Source organism: Ptiloglossa arizonensis, chromosome 11 (genome assembly GCF_051014685.1).
Source record: "Ptiloglossa arizonensis isolate GNS036 chromosome 11, iyPtiAriz1_principal, whole genome shotgun sequence".
NCBI lineage: Eukaryota > Metazoa > Arthropoda > Insecta > Hymenoptera > Colletidae > Ptiloglossa > Ptiloglossa arizonensis.
Window position 1 is genome coordinate 3,203,594 of NC_135058.1, and position 24,052 is coordinate 3,227,645.

Genomic DNA, 24,052 nt, shown 5'->3' on the forward strand with positions numbered 1-24,052 from the left:
AATGGAAACACAAATACAATACGTCTTTAAAATATGAGAACAAAACATATCGTTGAAGTAATTGAACAATCGCAATGAGTTTTCCAAGGAACTTTTATTTTTTATATTTTCTAAATTACTTATCGGGTGTCCCGATAATCGGTCAAATAAAAAATTGTTGCTTATACTATACATTACAATATTAAACAGAAAATATAGATACAAGTTTCATGCAGAATATCTGCAGACTATCGCTCCTATTGTACCTACTTAAATGTGTAGTATATTTACAGTAGTTCGTTTCTTACAAGTACGTTCTTATAAATAAGTATACAATTATAACCTAAATTATGTATTGAACTTATTCCGTGCTTGACGTTCATTACGTATTTTATATTTAACAGCGTTTGTGACACGCTGCTGGTAACGCAACAAATGTATCTTCTTGCATCACGAGCATTAAGCACTGTGAACATCGAGCAGTGTTCTTATTCCCTTCGTTCGATCGACGAATGATCATCGAGTATTCGAGTATGTACTTCGTTTCTGAAACTATTTCGTTCGTTTTCTCAAGGTGGCAGTCCCGTTACCGATCTCATCGGTGCACAGTTATACCGTGCACAATCGCACGAAAGGATACCTCGCGTTGTCAGAAATGATAAGTAATCAGTTCCTTATGTTACGTCGGCGGGGAGTATCGATGATACGGCCAACAGTAATGCGGTGGAGGTGGTGGAGGAGGCGGCGGTTGTGGCGCTGTTGGCGGTACAGACACCGATGAATGTTGCGAACCTGGTGGTCCTGTCGGATATAGGTGATGAGTGTGATGCGAATGGTGGGGGTGACAATTTGCGCCCGTACCTCGGGACGATGGAGACGTTTCCAACGTAACGCCTGCTTGAGCCTGACAAGCCATCATCAGTCCATGAAAATCGAACTTGTAAGCGTAGCGTTTCCCGTGTACCTTCGTCATTATGTTTTTGTCGTAATAATACCTGCAAAATGAAACGTATTTTTAGACAGTAAACTCGTATGCAACGATTAAATGCAATTGCTCAAATTTCCTTGGATATCCTACGGTAACGAAATTTTAATTTTGTTTCCACCTATCCGCTCGTTCGAAATATATTTCGAAAATTTTTAGAAAGAGGCTCTCGCGATTAAAAATGTATCTCATTGCGGTATTTTCGAGGTATTGAACGTTTACCACGTACGTACACTTAATTACATTTTCGATCAGATTTACCATAGAGTGTCTACCGTATACTAATACGATTATTTTTATAAGGTACGTTTTTTTACAATACACATGTATTTCTTTCTTCGATCTACCGACACACGTTCGTTTATTCGATCACGCATTAACCGGTACATTATTATATACTTTACACATGGTATTAAATTTTTTTACCGTTTAAATTCTTCTTTATCGATCGCGTATCAATACGCGAATATATACCTCCATACGAAGTTCCGCATTGTATCGCTCACGGATAGGTTTACGTCCATCGCCTCGTTGATCGAGAGATCGTGAACAAAGGTCAGTTAATCGAGTGTCCATACTTCTATCAGAGATTTCAACTCGGAAAAACTCGTCGTATTCGAATCATCGAGGATGAATTCAAGAATATTTACTTTATTTTCTATTGGAGTTTAGCGCAACTTCGCGGGAAATAAGACCCCGATTATTAAAACGATAAAACAGAATTTAAAAAAAGTATAAAATATTCGAGTTAGTTTGAAAGTGTTACAATAGTTCAACACTTACGATAGTTACAACTTCGACAATAGTTCGAAAGTGTTACAAATTAATTATCGGGAAAAATATATTCTAAGGTAAAATTTAAACGAATTATCGAATCGTTAACATTACAACGAGATAACTGTTGTTTTTTGTCCAAGATCCACAAACTCTTGAAAAGTGTACTCGATGGCTCGTACGCGAATGTACGCAGATAATGTATTCGCTTACCTGAGCGCTCGTGACAGTTTGTCGTAGTTCATGTTCGGCTTGCTCTTCCGTTCGCCCCATCGACGCGCGACCTCGTCCGGATCGGTAAGTTTGAACTCCCCGTTTGAGCCCTCCCACGCGATGCAGGAGGAATTCGACGAATCCGAGAGCAGCTCCAGCAGGAATTGCCAGAGTTGAACCTGTCCGCCTCCGACCGCCCCGGAACCGCTGGCTCCAGCTGTCGATCCAATCAGCGAGCAAGTCCGTTGTAGGAGGCTGAACCTCTCTGCGGGCAAGAAGCAGAAACACGCATGCACCGGCTCGACTACGCTCGACTACGCTCGAGGCGAGGTCGATTCGTTGAGAAAAGCGATGGTAGGCAACCATCTCGTCAGCCGTCAGCCGTCACCTCTTCGCGCTTTACCTCTCACCTACATTTCCTTTTTTTTCTCTCCTTCTTTTTTTTTTTTCGTAATCCGTTTTCCTTTTCTTCTCATCCACGCTCGTTTTGGACTAAAACAGGTGTTGCTGGATGCGAGAGAGACGGAAGAAAGGACGACGGGACGATGGTGTCGCTACTGGTGGTTATGCTCGCGATGTATACTTTCTTTTTTACGGGTGTTTCGAGTGACGGGTCGTTTATACGGGGATTTATGGAGAAGGATGGTGTCTTTTGGATTCTTTCGCGAGGGAGAAACAGGTGTTACTAGAAAGATGGAGGAAGGGACGATGGGTGATGTCACAAGTGTTGGATATCCTATGCTTATGATGTATCTTTTGATTTATAGAGAAAAATAGTGTCTTTTGGACTCCTTCGCGAGAAAATAACAGGTGTTGCTAGGAAGATGGAGGAAAGGGCGATGGGTGATGTCACAAGTGTTGGATATCCAATGCTTATGATGTATCTTTTGATTTATAGAGAAAAATAGTGTCTTTTGGACTCCTTCGTGAGAAAATAACAGGTGTTACTAGAAAGATGGAGGAAGGGACGATGGGTGATGTCACAAGTGTTGGATATCCAATGCTTATGATGTATCTTTTGATTTATAGAGAAAAATAGTGTCTTTTGGACTCCTTCGCGAGAAAATAACAGGTGTTGCTAGGAAGATGGAGGAAAGGGCGATGGGTGATGTCACAAGTGTTGGATATCCAATGCTTATGATGTATCTTCTGATTTATAGAGAAAAATAGTGTCTTTTGGACTCCTTCGCGAGAAAATAACAGGTGTTGCTAGGAAGATGGAGGAAAGGGCGATGGGTGATGTCACAAGTGTTGGATATCCAATGCTTATGATGTATCTTTTGATTTATAGAGAAAAATAGTGTCTTTTGGACTCCTTCGCGAGGAAAAAACAGATGTTGCTAGAAAGATGGAGGAAGGGACGATGGGTGATGTCACAAGTGTTGGATATCCAATGCTTATGATGTATCTTCTGATTTATAGAGAAAAATAGTGTCTTTTGGACTCCTTCGCGAGGAAAAAACAGATGTTGCTAGAAAGATGGAGAAAAAGCGATGGGTGATGTCACAAGTGTTGGATATCCTATGCTTATGATGTATCTTTTGATTTATAGAGAAAAATAGTGTTTTTTGAACTCCTTCGCGAGGAAAAAGCAGGTCTTGCCAGAAAGATGGAGAAAGAGCGATGGGTGATGTCACAAGTGTTGGATATTTTATGTTCGCAGTGTATCTTTTTCTTTTTTGGATGTTTCAAGTGATGGGTCACTTATTTGGGTTTGCATCAAAAGATAATGTCTCTTAAATGATTGACTTTGGTGATTTTCGTTGCTCTAGAAATATGCGTTTGCCCGGAGGATTTAATACGATCGAGACGGAAATAGATACGCGAAACGGACGAATTCTGCTTCCTGCAAGCTTCCCAATTTCAGTGGAATTTTAGAGAAGAATGTTCGTAACATCAATTTCTTCTGTTTTTTATTTCATGGAGTCAATTAGTCTTGCTCCCGAGGGGAGCTCGGTTAACGTATCAGATCGGGTAACTATTTAAAACGTGTAAATGAAAAAAAGATGTATTTGTGTACCGCGTGTACATAGATGTAATCTTATGTATACAAAATTTATAAACAGCGATAAAATTGATCATGAGTTACACGAACCTAGGATTTCCCGTTGCATGGATACAATTATCGAGAAATTAAAATCGCTATAGCGGTATTTACGTAAACCGGTATGACATCATACGAATATTTTCGTATCTCTATTTCCACAAGGGATATCCAACGTAACAGGAAAATATATAAGGTATAATATTCCTTTCTATGTTCTTTACCCTTTTAATAACGATAACACTGGTATTTTAAGCTTTCGTAAGTGGTTCGAAACTGCATTCGTTGAGAATCTAACTGCAGGTCATTTACTCACGGTTGATATCATCGAAGAGGACTCGATCCGGATTTTCAGGTTAACCGAATCAGGTCGTTGTATGAAATCCGATGATCGCAATTGTGAGACAATTCGAGGTAAGCACTTCGGGGAAAAGAAGGCAAGCGATCGCGCGTCTTTCACTTCTGGCGAAGATTAACCTGAATTCTTCGATTAGAAAGCATCGCGATTTTCCGATTTTTAAATCTAGTGCCATTTCTCGCTAATTGAATCGCGTTTGGAACATTAACGCGTCGCGTATCCATCAATCGAGGTAACCAAGCTTGTCTAATCGCATCTAATACCATTTCAATCTACAAGTTTCGACTCAGCGGTGGAAAAAGACTTTCGCGCAGACTTTAACAAGAGAACTACCAATAGGTGTACAAACGGAGCGATTAGAATCGAAGTGTGCGACGTTGATGTCTTCTAGAGATGTTTTCGTTTATAAACGATGCAATTATTGGTGGCTTCGAGGCCGTAATTAACGAAATTGCTCGTTCAGCGATCGAATCGACGCAATAACGATAAATACCGTTGTAAAGGATGGCAGCCGCCGAAGGATGGAATCTGGTGTCCTGCTGAAGATGCAGCGGATGAGTTTGAATCCTCCACATTACGTGTCGAACGATTTCGTCAGCCTAATCCATCGCTGTATGAACAACGATGCTCGACAGGCCCATTGTTGATCGGCCGTGTGTATAACACAACGATCATCCGTATTTGTTGCTCGAGTGGTTACTGTCTCGTGCAACTATTAAACACCTCGCATCCGACGCTAACTTTTGATCGGATATTTGTTACGAATTTTAAAATCATTGCATAGAAATTACTTCGAAAAGGAAACTTTATACGGTAACTGTACACGGTTCATTGAACGAAACGTCCATTTATAATTTTTTGGTAGTCCCGTTTAAATTTTCCACGTGAATTTAAACAATTTTGTACAAACAATTCACGTTCAACACTGGCCAGTAAAGTTTCAAACTAGTCCGACTCGTTTCGATCAGGTGATAATTTCGCACGATTGAAAAAAATGGCAACCTGTACTCGGACCATCGTATCGTTACATTCAATCTTTAAATGCACACTTATGGTTACGTAATTGCGACGTATTTATATTTCGTTTATACAGATGCTAATAGACACCAGCGAGGCGGTTTGTCGCTCACCGTTGCATTGTTACGATATTATATTATTGTCAATTTTCGTTTATTTCAATATCTACTTATCGCATCGAGCAATTTTTAATCGTATATGTAACTTTTGAAAAAATACTATGCATTTAAGTGTCGACGCTCACGGTCGAGATCGATCGCGTTTCACACCGTCGCGCGTTTATATTTAAACATTCGATGAACGGTTCTTAACTGTTCAATTCGCGATACTTCCCGCGCGATTTGACCGTGAGTTTTTTTTTATCGATAATCGGGGAAGGACGACCGAAAGACGAAGAAACAGTGACACGTGTTACGCGATTAATTTTAATTCGCGCAGGAACAGATCCCCCCACACGTGCGTCGCGTGAAATTTTTTGATCACCCTGTATCGACGGAGCGCGGAATAAAACGTACAGTTCGGTGGACAGAGAGTAACTGGGCGACCTTTGCCCCCGGTGATTTCAGCCCTTATCGTCCCCACTCCAACCCCCGTGAACGGAATACCTTTGCACCTCGATACGGTACGCGACTGTACACACCTCTTTGTTCTTCACCCACTCTCGTTGCTACGAGGGCCAATGCCAGCCACACACATCCGACCCAACCGTCAAGTTTATTCAATTTTTAGAGCTTTGCCACCTCTTTACCTTCAGTCTCGTTTTCTCGTCCTCGAACGCAACGACAGATGCTTATTTTTTCGCTTCGAGGGCAGAAAAACGCGAGAAATTTTTTTAAGTATCATCGATCTCGCGTTGAAAAGCGCGAGAAATTTTTTTTAGTATCATCGATCTCGCGTTGAAAAACGCGAGAAATTTTTTCGAGTATCATCGATCTCGCGTTGAAAAGTGCGAGAAATTTTTTTGAGTATCATCGATCTCGCGTTGAAAAGCGCGAGAAATTTTTTTTAGTATCATCGATCTCGCGTTGAAAAACGCGAGAAATTTTTTCGAGTATCATCGATCTCGTGTTGAAAAGCGCGAGAAATTTTTTTTAGTATCATCGATCTCGCGTTGAAAAGCGCGAGAGATTTTTTTGAGTATCATCGATCTCGCGTTGAAAAGCGCGAGAAATTTGTTTGAATATCATCGATCTCGCGTTGAAAAGCGCGAGAGATTTTTTTTAGTATAATCGATCTCGCGTTGAGACACATCGATACGCATATAACGCACTCGCGATGATAAGCAAAATTTTGAAGTTTTTATTAGACTTGATTTTGGTAATTAATTTAGCCTTAAAGCGTTCTTCCGTTCGAGTATACACTCAAAGTCTTCGAATTTATCGATGTTTTCGTATGAGTGCGTATGTACCGAGTGTATCAAAACACAATGTACGTGATATACGTAAGAGATCTGAATTGAGTAATGGAAGATGCAAAATGAAAAAATTGAAAGTTGAATATGGGTTTGAAAATTCTTTACTTTTAAGATATTCTGCTTTTCACTTTGCAGATTAAGTTCTTTGCAACATTATTCGTACCGTAGAATGCCAAGTTTAAAGTAGATATTTAAACCGGTGACTCTTCAGTTTGATACATGCTTCGGTAATAAATGTCGGGGTCGCCTGTAATAAGTCTGAACTTTGCAGACAACGGACGCGGTACCGATACAAAGAATTTAACTTGGAAAATGTGAACCGAATATCTTGGAAACGATTAGTTTGCGGATCTACGTTTACTCATTGTTAAACGTTCTTCTTTATTTTCATAGATTCGTGAAAATTTTATATACGGTTCCGATACGTCTTGTATATTGTGGGTCGCAAAATTATTGACTTCGAATTATCATGTATCGTAAGGAGATAGGAAGATCGACTTCTGGAACGAATTGCAAGTCGTATCGGGTCAGACGTTACGGTCGGCCATCGCGAGACTTGGGTCTGAGCAAAAATTTACGACACTGTCCACATTCTACTTACTCGTGCTACGGCACTTGTCTCGACGCGTTGATCGTGTCGTGTCATGTACATACTAGTATGTATAACACTATCGTTTCGTTATTTTTTAAAATCACGCCATTAAAATACAGAAAACGCTACGTAGACGACAAATGAGTATTTTAAAATCTAAGCTTCGTAGAAACTTTCGATCAAATTAACCGAAACAACGATACTTGGTTAAAAATATAAATCAATATTTTCTCATCGTAGAGAGTACGACCCTAAGCGGGGAAAGGGAATGATTCTATTCAATGTAGAAAAATATGAATAATTTAAAGATCTTTTTGAGATTTGCAACGATAGTGTAGCAAATATTGTCTTATTCTATAACCAATTTCATACGTTCAACGGGACAAAAATTTAACGAATCAAAATTAATTTAATTTCGACCGAATGGAATTAAACGCAAAAAACACACACACACACACATTTTTCTTCTAAAACTCCTGGACGTAGACATCTCTCTTTTCGCGTAGGAGTCGATCCAGAACCGATATCTCTACCTCCCCGCGACGCAAGACAAATGAATTTTGCGTGTCGTTGAATGTAACCTTTTATCGTACTATTTCGTCTACGCGGGGATTATCGAAGGCGACTTCTGCTCGAACAGCGTGCGCAGACGATGCATCGCGACCAATCCTCGCGAGGAGCTCGCGCGCGTGAAAGTCAGCTAGCGACGGTGCGAAAGTTCCGCGGGACCGTGTGACGCGTAAAATTATCCTGCATACGATGAAGATTCGGGGGATGTTTCGCGCTCATCAAGAAAACAATATAGCCGCACCCCGCGGTGAGCTTACCACCCCCGGCCCGTTAGAGTTTGCCATCCCCGGACCTCCTCTCTCGCTACGGGGGGCCTAGAGCGGGGGAAGGGGTGTGGAAGCGGTTACTGCGAGGCCGTAACCCCTGGATGCCTCCACCTTTCCGCCGCCCTAAACACTCGATGGTTTATTCATGAGGGCTCTCTCACCGCGATAACACTGATTCGTTTAATAAACGGCCGCTGCCGGGCACGGAGTGGGCCCCCAAGAGCACCGACAACGTTATTCAAACGGACAATATATCTCCGCGGCTTACGCTGCCAAGACTCTGCTCTTCTCCGCTTCGCGCCTCGACGAAAGGCGGATCTCGCTCTTTTGCTCCAACGCTCGCGGAAACCTCGCTGGCCGCGTACCAGAGGAATAACTTTTGCTCTCCTCCACCCCGAAACTTCGACTTCTCTTTGTGCCCGACTCGTCTCTCGTTCCTTCACATTTTCGTCTAGTTCTCTTTCTCTCTTTCTCTCTCTGTCTACTTCAAAATTTACGTATTCGATATTTTTGCTTTCGACATTGTGACCGGAGGGTACCGAAGATAACGCGTCGATCCTAAACCGATATTTCTATCTTCTTACAAAGTAAACGAAATTAATTTAGCTCGTCGTTAAAAGGAATTTCGTATCGTTCGGTTTTAATCCGAAATTTCGACTTTTCTTTGCCCTCGACTTGTCTCTCCTTCCTCGTTTTCTCTTTCTCTCTTCGTGTATCTCGAAATTTACGTATTCCATTTTTTTGCTTTCGATCGTGATATTGCGACCAGAGGGTACCGGAGATAACGCGTCGATACCCAACCGATATTTCTATCTTCTTACAAAGTAAACGAAATTAATTTAGCTTGTCGTTAAAAGGAATTTCGTATCGTTCGGTTTTAATCCGAAATTTTGACTTTTCTTTGCCCTCGACTCGTCTCACCTTTCTTCACGTTTTCGCGCAATCTTTTTCTCTCTTTCTTTTCGTCTATCTCAAAGTTTTTATATTCGACATTCTCGATTTCGATCGCGATGCTACGACCGAAAGGGTATACTTCTGGTTCAATACTTTGGTACGATCGATTTTTTTTTATATTCGACGTTTCCTCGCGGTATATAGCGTCGGGAGTACGATCCCGAGAGACTTAATTAAAATTCGTAGAGGCGTTATACCGCGCAGGTGTTAAATATATAGTCGAACTCGGTTGTAACGAGTATCGGGGAACCAAGAAAATTTCTCCCTTGTAACCGTTACTTCCGTTGTCATCGATTTTTCTTCTCTCTCTGTATCGACCTCAATACGTGAAAACGCGAATTAAATTTCACCACGCGCGCGATTTAATTTATCGGTGGCCGAAATTAGTACTTGATTTTCTTAAAAGAAATCGATCGAGCGACGAACTGCATTCTGCAGCGATCGCACGAACGATCGACATCGTTCTTTCGTCAAATGGAACGTTAGGGTGAGCCCAAAGACGAACGAAGGGAGAAACGGGACTATTATCGCCGGCGATATTTATTTTTCTGCCGGACTGTTCTTATCTCTAATAGATCGCGCCCTCGTTAAAGCCTTAGATAAGGTCGAGCGGGTGGACCAGGACCAGCTCTGGGGAACGGTTAGCCTCTTCCGGTCATTTTCAATCCGAACCTAGACCCCTATTAACCTTTTCTAAGCTCCACGGATCCCACGTCATTTGGATTTACTGCGGGAGTTGTATTGGTAATGCTTACATCGACTTCCTCGACTCGCAAGATATAAACGATACCATTATACGAGCCGGTGATTACCAAAGTGAAGTCAATATTTTGACCTAACGTATCTGCTGTATTGGTAATTAAAACAAGTGAAGTGCAATAGAATATTAAAATGCCTCGGCTCCCCGCGGTTCTTAAACCGTCTATTGAAATAAAGTACCAATATACGTATGTTAATACATTATTGAAAAGTTTTCTCGCGCCGATTATGTATATATATCTTCCACTCGTTTGCATTTCCATTGTTCGTTTCATACGTTCTTTGAATAAATTGCGAAAAAATCGAAGTTTCCGGGCTTTCTCATCATTATTGGGTACGTATCTCTTGCTCCGTGATTAAAATTATATTATTCGCTTGATGTTTAGTTGCATACATAAGGAGATGATTCCGCGACGACGATGACGTCAACCGTGAATACGTATAATTGTTTGCACGCAAAGAACCACTATGCTATTGCAAAAGCACACACAGTTACTTTCGAAACGATGATAGAAAATCGTAGATCGTTGCACTTGAAATAATATTTTATCACAGTTACTACCACCGTGGATTCAAGTTTACGATCCTATAGGACACTATTTGTTACGGAAACCATAGCAAGACGAAAGATATTAATTTTAACCCTTTGGACTTGAGAGGAGATCCTCGGTCGTCACCTAATTCAGTGTACTATTTTCGATCCGAGAAAGCTTCGTGGTTTAGAATTCAAATTGTAATTGAAATATTACGTTCTTGTAGAGTGTAAACGCATGTATTCGAAGTATATAAAAATGTACGGTTCCGGATTAATTTTACGACTTAAAGGATTTTCTCGAGGCGTCGGTTTCTGGTAGCAAAGAAGCCTCGAGTGCAAAGGGTTAAAAATCGATGCAGCGTTAATGAGAAATCCTAGAAATTCGTCAATTTTCTATTCTATATCGCAACTTTGTCACATACCATCGATTGTCTCCGTCCGCAACAAATCCGGGGTTTGTACGCCGGTTGACTGGAATTGAAGATAGCCAAGATGTCGCGCCAAAATTTTACCGCCAGGTATACGTTGCCAATACTCCGAAGACAGTTTTAACAGTTCCTTACCGGACGATGGGAATTCAATGTCGTTCGGTGCTGGTTGTATAGAAAACACCTTGCTGCACCACGAAACCCACGACTCTATGTGATTCGAGTTCCATTCCGACGGATCTGTGCAATCAATTTCACCGTTTGTGTGATTCTTTCGCTAATTTCGTACGTCGAAGATCTTTCTTTAAACCTCCATTGTACTTTTGGTTTACGTCGGTACTTCCCTTAAGATTAAAAATCAAAGTAAAGAAATACACTGTAAAATTCCATTTATTGTTATCAAAACTACCGCCGAGCGTTACTTCGGTTATGCGAACGTCTGTTACGAAATAAAAGGAAAACCAAAACGTATTTATACACGTGTCTCAGTCATGAAGGATTGTTTCGACGAAACAATCGTATAATTACACTCTATAATAGTTGTACTTCGTTATATTTTAAGAACATGGCGATAGTGATTCAAACCGTAAGAGAAATGTGCTTGGTATTTTGAAAAAAGTCCCGAAGAACATTGTTTCGAGGTAGATATTTCAAGATATCGAAAATATATTCTCGAAAAGATTGTTCGGTACAGAGGGACATTGTACGGTATAAATAATTTCTCCAACTTTCTCCGTATCAAACAACACTCGTGAGAACATCTTTTCGATATCATTGGTCGTTCGTCAGATATTCCACCGTGTCGAGATAAAATAAATACTCCGTATGAAAGTACGCGTTCGAATCGCGTTTTAAGCTCGAGAATTATTAACGATAATCGTCGAATAAAATATTTATCTTCCCAAATGTATTTACCGGATGGAACCATGACCGGCTCGGGCTCAATTTCTTCCGGTTCGGGCTCCATTTCTTTCAGCTCGATCGTCTCTTTATCTTTGAAATTCGATCCTCTCTTACGTCCGCATTGGCCTCTAATCGACGACATAAATTCCAAGCTTGCTCGCCAACGAATCTTCAATTTGCGCATTTTCTTCAAGGTCCGTGAACGTTTCGACCGCGACGTTAAAAGACGTTTCTTCTTCACCGATTCGTCCAAGGCACGTTCCACGATCCACGAATATAGTTTACATTTCGATTTCCTCGTTTCGGAATGCACGATCCAATTGTCCGATAAGTTATCAGTATCTTTTGCATCATCTTCGCGTTTCCGATACCGTCGCACGGTTCTCTCGCCGATAATCGATGGTCATAATTGGTCTGGCGGTTTTGGTCTTGGTAAATTTCCTCGATGATTCATCTGTACGCACAATACATAAAACGAAAATTCCTTTTTTTTTTTTATTATTTTATTCACACGAACTCGTCGTCTTCACCTGTCTTTCAATATTTGAAGAAAATCTAATTCTCGTTCGTGAGAAAGAATAGACTACATATGTACTTGAACATCCAATATCGTCGGATACAGGTGTACAGAGTGTCTCGTAATTTGTGACACTCGTGTCAGAAGTTGATCGTACCACCCAAAAACAATGGAAAAAATTTATATAAATGCGCATCCTGTCTTCCTTCGTTTACGAGATACACGAAATTTTGTAAAAGACTCTCTTCTCATAAACCGTGGTAAACCGCTAGATCTCGTAAGCAAGAAATCGTATTGTTTATAAATAATACCTGACCTTTCTCATACGATAGTTTGACCATCGAGAGAATAACCAGATTAATAACAAGATACCTACTGACTTTCTTGGGAATGCAAGGTGATCATTTTGGACGTCTTCGGTAAAGATAATCGAATAACACAAAATTCGTGTTATTCTTTAAACAAGAACAAACAGGGCATACGTTTACACGAACTTTTTCCCATTTCTTTGGTGTCCAAAACTCCCGAAGTGGATTTCACAAATTACGTGACACTCTGTATAGAGCTACATTCTTCGATGGTGTTTATTCGCGATGAATTTCTATAATCCAAAGATAATTTTATCGTCAATTTACGAACAATTGCGGCGTGAATTTGTATTTTCGAAAATACCGATTGTCGATGTTTATCAAAGATAATCACCGTTTGATTACCCGTTTTGACTGTTCGGTCTCAGTTCGAGATTATACTCAGTTCGATTCGTACGTTGGTCGATTCACGCGTTTCTTCGAATCCAGCCGTGTGCGTCATCGGGGCTCGCCGATTTCTCCGCTGAATCCTCGGAGGCCCTCTGTCGCGTCAGTTTCGCGTGCGAAAGCGTATGAAAAAGTTGCATACCATTGGGTCAACGTTATTTCCACGGATACGGATTGCATCGGTTCGAGACGACTATCGACTCGTGGAAATCTATTTCTTGTGTGCACAGGTGAGTCGCGAATCTGTATCGAACGTGCATTACGACGCAGTCTCGTAACGTTTAATCTCGACAAATTTTCTATCTCGTTAACACTTCGTTCCGATTGTCGCGAGAACGTTACGAGACAAACATTTGGGAAGATTTCGATGTTTCTTAATCATTTTTCCAAGCGTCCGTATCTTTCAACAGTCTTGAAAAAAGAACGTCAAAATTATCGAAAAGATTCAGGTGTCGAAGTTTAATCGTTTCCCAAGTATTGTGGTCTTCGTCGAGTACGCGATTCTTGCTTAAATAGCGTAGAAAATACGAAGAATAATAAAATAGTCACCTGATGTCGTACATACGTGCTCTTCGCTACGAAACACAAATCGGCGGAAAATTCTGGAGAACACTGGGAACCGAAAATATTTCGTAGAACGAAAAATGTCTCGGATATCTGTCCGGGTCGTGCATTTCTCGGACGTGTGCACAACTGTATCGCGTTGAAATTTCCTCGTAATTAAATCTCGGGTCTCGAAAGTTCCGGTGAAAGCTTGCAAAACTGAATATTTCTCGTGGATTCACAACGGTCGAATGACACAGCGTGTCGTACGAGTCACAATCGATGGCTGACCATACGTTGATTTTACGGGAGCGTAATAACAGCGATTTTTGTTTGTAAATTTGATTCGAACACCTGATAAACATCCATCCGTAAGAAACGTACAGATTTTTCCAAACTTCCTCGCGATTCTTCGACTTTTTCTTTCGAAGATTCGACGATTTTCGATGTGGATTCACCGAGTCCCGGACAACGATCGACCGAATGATCTATCTTTGGCAAAAGTAACGATTTCTCGACGAAGTATTGTTCCTCCCCTTTGTTGTTCACCGGCCAAAGAATCAACGACTACTAAGTTCGGAAGAATCGGTCTTCTCGCGAACAGCACCGCGACGGTTCTCGATGTAGAATCGACGACGTGTTTCCCAGACAGTGTCGTAACGTTCCAGACGAACGTTGTCCGTGAATGGAGCCGATGCTGGAGGCCCGATTGGCGGAGTACAGATTCCCGGAACCAAGAAGGAGACCGGTCGGTTTCGGGGCGTGCATCGCCGACCGCTGAATCACGACTGATCGGCCATCTTTACCTATTTTTTCTTCGTTTTCTTATTCATATACCGAGCCATCCGAACGAGCGATTCCGAACGTGTTGCGACGTAACCTTTTCGAACGAGATCCCGATGTTTGCTTTCTTTTTGTTTCATCTCGATGGAGAAATCCTTTTTGCGGTTTTGAGATTCTGTCGGCGCGCCCGGATGGACGCGATGCACGTATTGCATTTACAGATTTTTGATAACGCGAACAATTTCCACGTGAAAGAACAATCCTGCATCGTGGGTTCTATCAAACGGTCGTAAACAATGGTTTCGATCACGAAAGAAACGATCGTTGTCGGTACGAAAAATTGGTACCAAGTACTCGTAGCTTTGGCATTACTCGCACTGTTTTAGAGAAATGTTCGATCCCGAGAACCGCGTGTAAATAAGACGTTGGGAATTTTATCAGTGGGAACGAAACGAAGAATGTGTGTAATCGGATTTGGAACAACTATTGCGCTTTCAACTATTCTTTCGCTTGGATTGAACAGTCTGTTAGCTGATAAGGAGCCAAGTATTTTAATATTCAATTGCTCGAATGTCACTGTTGGTACGAAGAAGTGAAAGAAAGAATAGATGAATAAGGACACATAAATAGCATCGGGACGTAACAGTGACTTGCAGAATTGCAAATGCATTGGATTATTCGTTATTGATGTTGTAATATAGAAAGACGGATCGATTGTGATCAATGCTCTGTAGTCATATGGGGTAAGTATTGTGTAAATAATATTCCTAATTGTTCGATTAATTTTACTACGTTTTATGCAATAGTATTTAGTAATTAAAATGAAAAAGAAAATTTCTACACTCAAGATAAATGGTTGAAAATGATCCGAGGAAAAGATACTTTTATAGTTACTAAATTCATATAACCAAAATATTATATTAATGGAAAAAAAAGGTTTAAGTTATCAAAGTGTTTCTACTTCGTAAGATGCCTAACCTAGAGGTGCAAATTAAAAGCAAAAGTTAAATTGCACTTTGTACGTGCATTGTTCTAACATTGAACAAAAATAATGTCATAGAAAGTTAGTCATTATTAAATCATTGAAGTTTTTCCTCTACTACTTTTTTCGGTTATCAACCGTAACATATGACCAGATTGAATAGTATGACTCACTCTATATACGCGATTCCCTTATGCGTGTACGATTTTAGTCAGCCATGTGACAAGGTTAAAATCTGTTGCTAATCCCACTCTTATTCTGTATCCGCTTTAGTTTTTATCCCTACGATTACTAATTTTCTGAAAAGAGCAGCTGATTGCGTTAACTTATTCATCGCATGACATATACATTCTGAAGATCCATGGGGATCCGTAAGAGTCTCTTTTTTTCTTGTTCCATGTGTTCGAATCGAATTCTTACACCGGTATCTTCTCTTCTCTATATTATTAACGTGTTGCGTTGTAAATAAAAAATGCATTTTATTAAAAATATACAGGCACAAAATTACAACAATTTGTAATTTTTCGTTGTAAAATGGTAATTCTGATACATTTTCAATAAATTCATTTCGAGTAACGTGAATAGCTTTGCTTCCATTTCATTGTGTCATCTTAAATTATGAGTTAAAGACAGAGATATTAAAGTTCTAAGTGTGGTTTGATAATTCCTTCCTTGGTACATAAGATACATATTACAGAATAGAAGCCTAGACATAGTAGATACATGGAAAATTGAGTAAATTGTAAAGGTAGTTCTAAAATGATCCCAGTTCCATCTATGAGATTGAATGGAATTTATTATTACAATATTTTCTGATATTGATAGGTTTGATAGAACTACAAGTGATATTTCAGAGACACTTTGTCTACGTTTACTACTTTTACCGACTTCTATAGTTCCTAGAATTACCATTCTTAAACGAAGAGGTCGCTCCAAAACCACTGATATTTTACAAGGTCGGTATCTCGAATTATCTGACATCAACTCCTGTAAGATGAAACGTCTATTCTATATGTTGTCCGTACATCCTATATTTTACCTGTGATTCTGATTGCTACGAAAGTAATTCTTCTCTTGTTTAATTTCAATTACTACATCTAATGGCATTGAAATTTTATCCTAGTCCAAATCGATATCGTTGGAAGTGACACGCGAATGGTAAGGCGGCTCGTGAGCCACCGATCTATTTAACACGAAAACGTATTAGTTACAATGTCTAATATCTCGATTGTGCAGATTCATTCTTCTATTGAACTCTACGTCTATTCTGTACATCTTCCGTAATTTCAATATTTTACTAAAATATTCTCTGTTCCGTCTTATTTTAATACCTTATATGTTCTACAGAGATTGAATAATGAAATAATTTTAAATTTAATGAAAATAAAATTGTTAACATTTTATCATTATTTGTATAAATAATATAGTAAGCAGAGATATTTTTCGGGTAATTGTTTACTTTAAGATTTATCTAAATAACTGTTCGTTCAAAGCTCGTGGTTTGTGTATTTATTTATTACTTTTGAACAAATTACTTTAAGTTCGATTCATATCTTATACACTATTCGATTAAAATTTAGCATATTTCTGCAATTTTATATTATTTGCAAGTTGTATTGAAATACTAATTGAAAAAGATTTGCCTTTGTGATATTTATCCCAATTTGAACAATTCGTCCGAGGAGATCGAACAAAACGGTTACGAAAGCACAAAATCAGCTGTGAGCTGTCAAATTTCTCTATTGTGATTAATTTCTTGTCATTTATAATTTATTTAATTCAACATATTTCGGCTAGAAGATTAGTTACATAATTAGAATTCTTTTTATTTTATGCGGATCATGTTTTATAGGTCCTAATACCAAAAATATTGTTACATACAAAAGCGAGGTTAGAATTTTCCGATTGTACGCAGCATAAGTGCATGTATGTTTAAAGCAGAAACAAGGAGTATAGTAAATATAGAATTAAGTAATGCACAATGTCTCCTGATCCAACGCAACAACCTATCGAAGAAACTTTAAGTGCACCGCATTTACAATTCGATGCTAGAGGAACAAATGAATCAGACAGTGAAGACGATGATGTAGGAATGGCAGGATATGTACCTTTATCTCAAGTACCTACAGATAGTGATCCAATGTTGTTTGAAGACGAAGTATGTCTATTGTTTTCAGAATTCAGTATTTATATATAATAATCATGTATAATATAAATAATATATTTTAAATTTTTAGGATGATGAATGGACATCTGATACAGTTGAACCTAGTCAAATGTCGCTTCCATCGCTGGAACTGCAGCACGTAAGTATTTTTGTAGATTGTAGAACTAGCACTCCTGCCTTTTTTTTTATTATAATGCATTTATATGTATAGGATTGTATGTCAGAAACGATCGAAGTTTGGTCATCCCCTCATAATCAATCAAATATTGACATGGATATGGAAAAAATTAATCAAGTAAAATCTATGATGGCAACTTTCACATTACCAACTGCAGCGATTCCAGAATGGGCGAACACTATATCCGAAGATCAATGGAAAGAACAACTTATTGGGCGTATTAAAGAAATACAAAATAGGGAAAAGTAAATTCAAGTATTTTAATTAATGCTTTTACGCAAAGTTGTGTATGTGATTTCTTACAAGCTAGAAACATAATGTTTTCTTTTTCTGTTTCTTTAAATTAGTAATCCAAGTTACATTTATCTATTAATAAAAATGAAATTACAATTTTTCTGTTTTTGAAAATTTCTCTGTATTAGATATAAATCTGATATTATGTAAATTACGAGAAATACAATTATTTATTTTATCTTAATTGTATTCTAGATTTAGAAATTCATGCCCTTTCTTTTACCGTAAGTTTGTATTTTATTATTGTTGATGCATTTCCCTTTGTACTTGTATTAGATTTTTATTTATTATGATAAATGAATACGTGATTGCGTGATATGACACTGTTCAATATATGAAATCATGCTTCTCTCCAGTCATACTTCAAAATAACACACACAAATCATCGATGGTTGTTGAATAAGGGCACAGTGCACTTATAGTTCAAGTTCTGCACTGACAGTGGCAGCTTTGGTTGGATTCAGTTTCATTCTTAAGGTGGCAACATCATCTTCTATTCTTATGAGTTTTCGGAATTTCTGGAAAAAGAATATTCCTCGGATTTTACAAAATTAATAAGCATAAGTATTACAGGATTTCAACTCCAAGACATTAGATCGTATTTTAAATTGTATACCTCGGAGGTAGTTCCTGATGTTGTGCACCAAATGTAAATCATATAGCCTGGAATACATAACATCGACGAAAGACCAGAGAGCCATCCAAATATATGACTCCACCATGGATACTCGTATGTAAGGTATTTCACAGGGACAAACTTAATTATGTTGAATGTGAAGACACCCTAATTTACAATTTTATTTTTATTACACATTATTTTAATCACTATTTCATAAATTGAGAAATATAAACTGGACTTTATGTACTTTACAATAGAGTATCTTACCAAGCAAATGACAGGAGTAGTAAATGTCCAACATATCTTCCACCAACAACAAGGATAATAACCAATCATGTCACGAATACCATCGTAAAAGCGATTTACGCCAAATGCCCACGAGATAGCAATGCACTCGAAAAACATTAAAAAGAGAAGACAAAATCCGCTCACGGCGTATGAATCTAAGAGTTGGAACACATACATTCCTCCCTGAAAAAAGCATGAGAATATTTTGGTTTACATTTTTTTTAATTATGCATCATATAGTGAGAGAAATTATGACAATTCACCATTTCTGTTCATCATTACTTACTTCGGTAACGCAACTAAGACCAATCAAATACGAGACAAAACAAACAATTGCTATGAACACTTCTTTCCGCTTTCTGAGAATGTGCGGCCACTCATCTACCGCGGCTGTTATGAAGCCTTCAACTGTACAAAACTATAAAACATAATAATCGATCGTAATTATCGAAGATAATTTCGTTAAGATATTTTTAGTTACCTGACTGTCTAAGCCAATAAGAATAAGCATAAAAAAGAATAAACAAGCCCAAATTGATGATCCAGGTAATTCAAGAACCGCGGAAGGATAAACCAGGAAAGCTAATCCTGGACCTAATTGAAACAATTATAAAAATAAAAAAGTTAAAAGAAAAGAAATATACAAATACCGTTTCTTAATTTAATATTAAATATAATTACCAGAGGCTGCTACATCCGCAACAGGTTTCTGTTGTTCATGAGCCATGAAACCGACTACAGAAAATATGACAACACCACTAAGCATACTGGTACATGAATTCACTGTACAGACGATGAGCGCGTCCCTAAAATAAATACAAATATATAAATATATATGATTTTGAATTGTCGAAAAAAATAAACGGTTTCGGAGAAATTTATTTTCTCTCCCTATGTCTATTCTTAAGAATAGTTTAACTTTGCCCTAAATAGTTTTTTTTATATATCTATAAAGAACTGAGATATGTAAATGTTCTCGTTCAAGTGATATACTCGAAGGAAGTTATTCGATGAAAGTACTTGAGCTACATACTTATAAACGTTGTTGTTGAACTTGTTGTAGCTTCCGAGGGCAACCAGTGCTCCCAAACCCAGAGCGTAAGAAAAAAATATTTGCGTCACCGCATCTATCCACACCTATGGTTATTTATCGAAACATTAATCAAATCGTGATCCGACGGGACACAGCATTTAATGGAGGTAAGGATAATTAAACCTTCGGTACCTACCTCTGGATCACCGAGTTTCGAAAGATTTGGCGTTGCATAATATCTTAAACCTTCCATCGCTCCTGGAAGTGTCAATCCTCTTACCAACAAAACCGCCAGTAATGCGTACGGGAATAAAGATGTGAAATAAACGACCTGCTCGAACATCGACGATTAATAATATACACGTTTCGTTTGCGAGAGATATGTAACTGTTGGGGTTTACTTTTCCAGTCCATCTCACGCCTTTCCAAATACAGAAGTAGCACATGATCCAAACGATGGCCAATGTGCCCGCCAGTTCCCATCTTATGCCACCCATGTTCTCGATACCGTCGGAGATTTGAAGGGTGCGTCTCCTTTTTCATGAGAAAAGAAGAAAAGAATCGGGTGATTGTTCCGAAACGAAACATTCTATATGTCGTTTGTCGCGTGAACTTACTCCCAGAATTCTTTCACCGGATCCCTCAGCAAGGTGTGACTTAAATTACCGATCGAAGTTGCGCATATAGTGTCGTCGCCCTCGGACCAACACAACGCTTTCAAACGTTCCGTGGGGGTGAGACAGTAATGCGTGTTCCAGGAATTGTCACATGTTCTCCAAGGCACGTCTACGCACACAAATCGCAAGAAAATTCTAGTCGTTGCATAAAACACATCGTGCATGCCATTTTCATACCGTGTCGCAACGAGACTAAAAAGTAGAAGAGCGCCCACGCCAATATGATGATGTAGTACACATTGGTCCAACAGGAGAGCACGCACGTGGCATATCCGATACCTGTTTGCAAAAGGTTCGAATGTTACGAGAATTGGGTATTCGTTCACATCGTCGTGATGATCAAGAGTTCGGACCTTTGAAGATCGGAGCTATCTTGAAGACACCCAATCCGCCTATGGTCATCATCTGGCCCAGTGACAATTCCATCAGGAACATCGGCACTCCGGCGAGTGCAAGAGCGATAAAGTAAGGAACCATGAAAGCACCGCCGCCATTTTTGTAGCAGAGGTAAGGAAATCGCCACAGATTTCCAAGTCCTATTGCTAATCCAACTACCGATAAAATAAACTCGACCTGAAAAAGGACAAGAGTTACCACGTTACTCGATATAATAACATAACACGTAACATAATTTCCAGGTGTACGTGTGCTCGTTCCCAGTTTGAACTCGTAGTCACCTTGCTGCTCCAAGTTCCTCGCTCCGGCAGCGTTTTCAGATCCTTAGAAGTGGTGGATTGTAAACATTGAATCGTTTCGAAACGGAAATCTTGGTCTTTGCCGCCATTCGAGACTCTCGAGGGCGATTCAGCGAACAAGGTTTTTAATTCTTGGACGGGATTGACGGGCTTCTGTGGCAGAGGACTTGTGGACCTGTCTACCTTAGGTACTTTGGTTGATTCACACGAAGGCATTATTTTTCGTCCGGAATGCAAGGTCGACCGAATTCACCTCATCCTATCGTGTCTCGTTCGAATCTGTAAGAAGTTTTTTAAGAAAATCATGCAATCAGTTTACACTTTCAGGCAACCTTCGGTTGATCAATGTTCGTTGCTCGTCCTTCGTGTTGTAATACGAATTAATCGTGGTCTATCGCAATCCATGGACTATCGTTTCGATTAATTAAATAAAACTATTGGCGCGGATGAGTTTGCAACCGATAATGGGCGAAAGATGATACGATCGTTTCTGAGGTGCTTTAAATGTTCAGCGGTCATCGTCGTTACGTGAGACACTGCAATGCAAGGGTCTTGATGATGATGGATGATAGACAACGAGCCACTTCCGGGAATCACGTTTGTCAAACGTTGTTCCCATCGGGCAACCTTGTCCCATTTTAAATTAACCATCGGTGAAAGAAGCGATGTCATCGACGATCATCACGTGGAACAGCGAACTACGATCGGCAGACGTCTCGCCACAATAGCATTGTGTCGATTTAAATTTCCAATTCGCTAAGTGGGAGGCAGAGAATTATTCATCCGCAGTTCTATCGTTCCAGCTCAAACGTTCAATCTGTTCTCGGTGAATTAACACGATTGTCAACGACGAAAGATTCAAAAATCGACCAGGTTTCCCTAGGTAAACGCAAACGATCGGAGTTGAATTCACGGGGTGCAACGTCCCTTTAAAGACACCATTCCGAGTATGAAACGATTTACAACTTCTGCGCTTCAATTGTGTAATAAGCCCAATTGTATAGTAACTGACTTGAACGAATGAACGTAAATAAAGTTTAGGACACTTCCAGTCAGCGTTTCTGTCATTTTCAATTATTAATATCGACGGGAAAATACAACGATACGTATATTGTGTAATTTTCCATGTCGTCGGAATGAAAAATATCAAACGTCGGAACGATCGTTAACACGAATTCGATATAAAATCTGTTACCGTATAAAATAATGTACGGAACAATAATGTATGCCCGTTTCCATGAAAAGAGGAGCAACAAGATTAAGCGTTGATTGTAAGAAATCTCGAAGACGCGCGTTCACTTCTTCTTCCAATATATTTTATAAAAACAAAAACGAATGAAAAGTGGAGGAAAAGGAAACGTTCGAAAACGCTTCTAACCGAACGGAACAACTAGTCTTGAACAGACTTGTAACGCAATCACTGATCAAGTAATAACTGACACTTTATTAACGGTCGTGATCGCGCTCACGGAAAAGGATTGCCGTTCTCTCGCAACATACAGTTCGAACAATGTACGTACGTGCACAATTTCACGACGAGATCCGAACGAGATTTCCACTGGACCGATACTTATTGTCGACAACAACCCGTGAACCGTTGTGGGTTGAAAAGAAAAAAGATTTATGGAACGTGTTCTGCGTTGGCTCGTGTCGTTACGTTCAGAAATCGTGCTCGCGAACGACAAGCGCCGAGATTTCTGCTGTACCCTACAGATCTACCCCACAATGCCGTTCAGTCCCCCAAGCACCAACACACCTATCGTTTCATTCAACAAATTAGTGCCACAGTGTCATTCTATATTTAGGTGCACTATGTGAATGATGAGAGGGCCCCGGAGTCCACTAATAACCGATTGACCACACCGATGGCCGCGAATTGCTCCCTTCTTTGATGACCACGCTTAAAATACGCTGGACCACACTTGATCTTGACTCTGCCCAAAAGCAGGAAGTTTTTCGGTGCTGATTCCATTGGTAAATGAAACTAAGGATACATAATATTCTGTGAGTCTGATTAAATGACAATTGAATGGATTCCATCGAGAGTCAGAAAATATACACATTATATCGCGAAACAATTTTAAAAGTAACTAATGCACCTTGCATTTCCAAGAAGCATCGACAATATAATATTATAACGTGAGTCTTTGCTCAAGGCGGATTACTCCTTGAAACTCTCCGTTTAGAATGTAGGACATGTCCAATTCTGGACGAGAGACTTTATTATCCGAATTGGAAATTTAAAGTCTCTTGAACATTATGGTTCATCCACCGTATTCAGCGAACCTCTCTTTATCGGATTTTCCTTTATTTTATTTAATGTATATACATATTTGAAATAAAATTCGCGCGAGACGTAAATTACAACCAGATCAACATTTATTAGCCGTTCAAGGTTACTGTAAGCTTATCCCCCACCAAATCGTCCGATTGTTCCATTATTCTATTTCTCTCGTTTTCTCGCGTAAATGTACGAGGTAAATAGTTTTATCACTATTTTACTTTTATTCGAATACGTTTTTCAATGTTGATTCGAGTCGTTTACTTCGTACAAATTATAAATTCGAAAATAAACGATATGTCGTATATTTTTGAGGTGACCGAAGATTAATCTCAAAAAGGATTAAAATTATATTAGAATATTATATTAGAATATTAATAATGAAAGAAGGAAATGAGATAATGATAGCTGAAACACTTTGCAAACATTTTTCCTTCTGAGGAATTACT

The 24,052-nt window shown here is 39.2% G+C and overlaps 3 protein-coding genes across 13 annotated transcripts; 1 reads left to right on the forward strand and 2 right to left on the reverse strand.

Annotated features, from left to right (window-relative positions):
• Window positions 1-155: 155 nt before the first annotated feature.
• Window positions 156-13,753, reverse strand: LOC143152972 (DNA-binding protein D-ETS-6). Of its 5 annotated transcripts, XM_076323661.1 has the most exons (6): window positions 13,074-13,186; window positions 11,804-12,245; window positions 10,883-11,128; window positions 1,952-2,216; window positions 841-974; window positions 156-780 (listed from the first exon to the last, which is right to left on the reverse strand). In XM_076323661.1, exons 2-6 carry the CDS (start codon window positions 11,973-11,975, stop codon window positions 659-661), a joined length of 939 nt encoding a protein of 312 aa, XP_076179776.1. In that variant the 5' UTR covers window positions 11,976-12,245; window positions 13,074-13,186; the 3' UTR covers window positions 156-658. The 5 variants fall into 5 exon arrangements, with proteins under 5 accessions (XP_076179776.1, XP_076179774.1, XP_076179772.1 ...); XM_076323659.1 differs by lacking the exon at window positions 13,074-13,186 and adding an exon at window positions 13,613-13,753 and having other exon boundaries at window positions 156-974; XM_076323657.1 differs by having other exon boundaries at window positions 156-974.
• LOC143152974 (male-enhanced antigen 1) lies at window positions 13,095-18,194 on the forward strand. Of its 6 annotated transcripts, none has more exons than XM_076323662.1 (4): window positions 16,378-16,529; window positions 17,224-17,529; window positions 17,609-17,677; window positions 17,750-18,194. In XM_076323662.1, the coding sequence occupies exons 2-4, from the start codon at window positions 17,353-17,355 to the stop codon at window positions 17,963-17,965; spliced, it is 462 nt and encodes a 153-aa protein (XP_076179777.1). In that variant the 5' UTR covers window positions 16,378-16,529; window positions 17,224-17,352; the 3' UTR covers window positions 17,966-18,194. The 6 variants fall into 6 exon arrangements, 3 of the variants coding, with proteins under 3 accessions (XP_076179777.1, XP_076179778.1, XP_076179780.1); XM_076323663.1 differs by lacking the exon at window positions 16,378-16,529 and adding an exon at window positions 16,924-17,115; XM_076323665.1 differs by lacking the exon at window positions 16,378-16,529 and adding an exon at window positions 16,924-17,092.
• On the reverse strand, window positions 18,002-23,052 carry Gat-1b (GABA neurotransmitter transporter-1B). Of its 2 annotated transcripts, none has more exons than XM_076323656.1 (14): window positions 22,518-23,052; window positions 21,305-21,601; window positions 20,981-21,200; window positions 20,805-20,906; window positions 20,568-20,736; window positions 20,352-20,484; window positions 20,147-20,281; window positions 19,951-20,054; window positions 19,599-19,723; window positions 19,399-19,511; window positions 19,204-19,335; window positions 18,897-19,100; window positions 18,627-18,794; window positions 18,002-18,528 (listed from the first exon to the last, which is right to left on the reverse strand). In XM_076323656.1, the coding sequence occupies exons 2-14, from the start codon at window positions 21,536-21,538 to the stop codon at window positions 18,427-18,429; spliced, it is 1,941 nt and encodes a 646-aa protein (XP_076179771.1). In that variant the 5' UTR covers window positions 21,539-21,601; window positions 22,518-23,052; the 3' UTR covers window positions 18,002-18,426. The 2 variants fall into 2 exon arrangements, with proteins under 2 accessions (XP_076179771.1, XP_076179770.1); XM_076323655.1 differs by having other exon boundaries at window positions 22,843-23,051.
• Window positions 23,053-24,052: the final 1,000 nt, after the last annotated feature.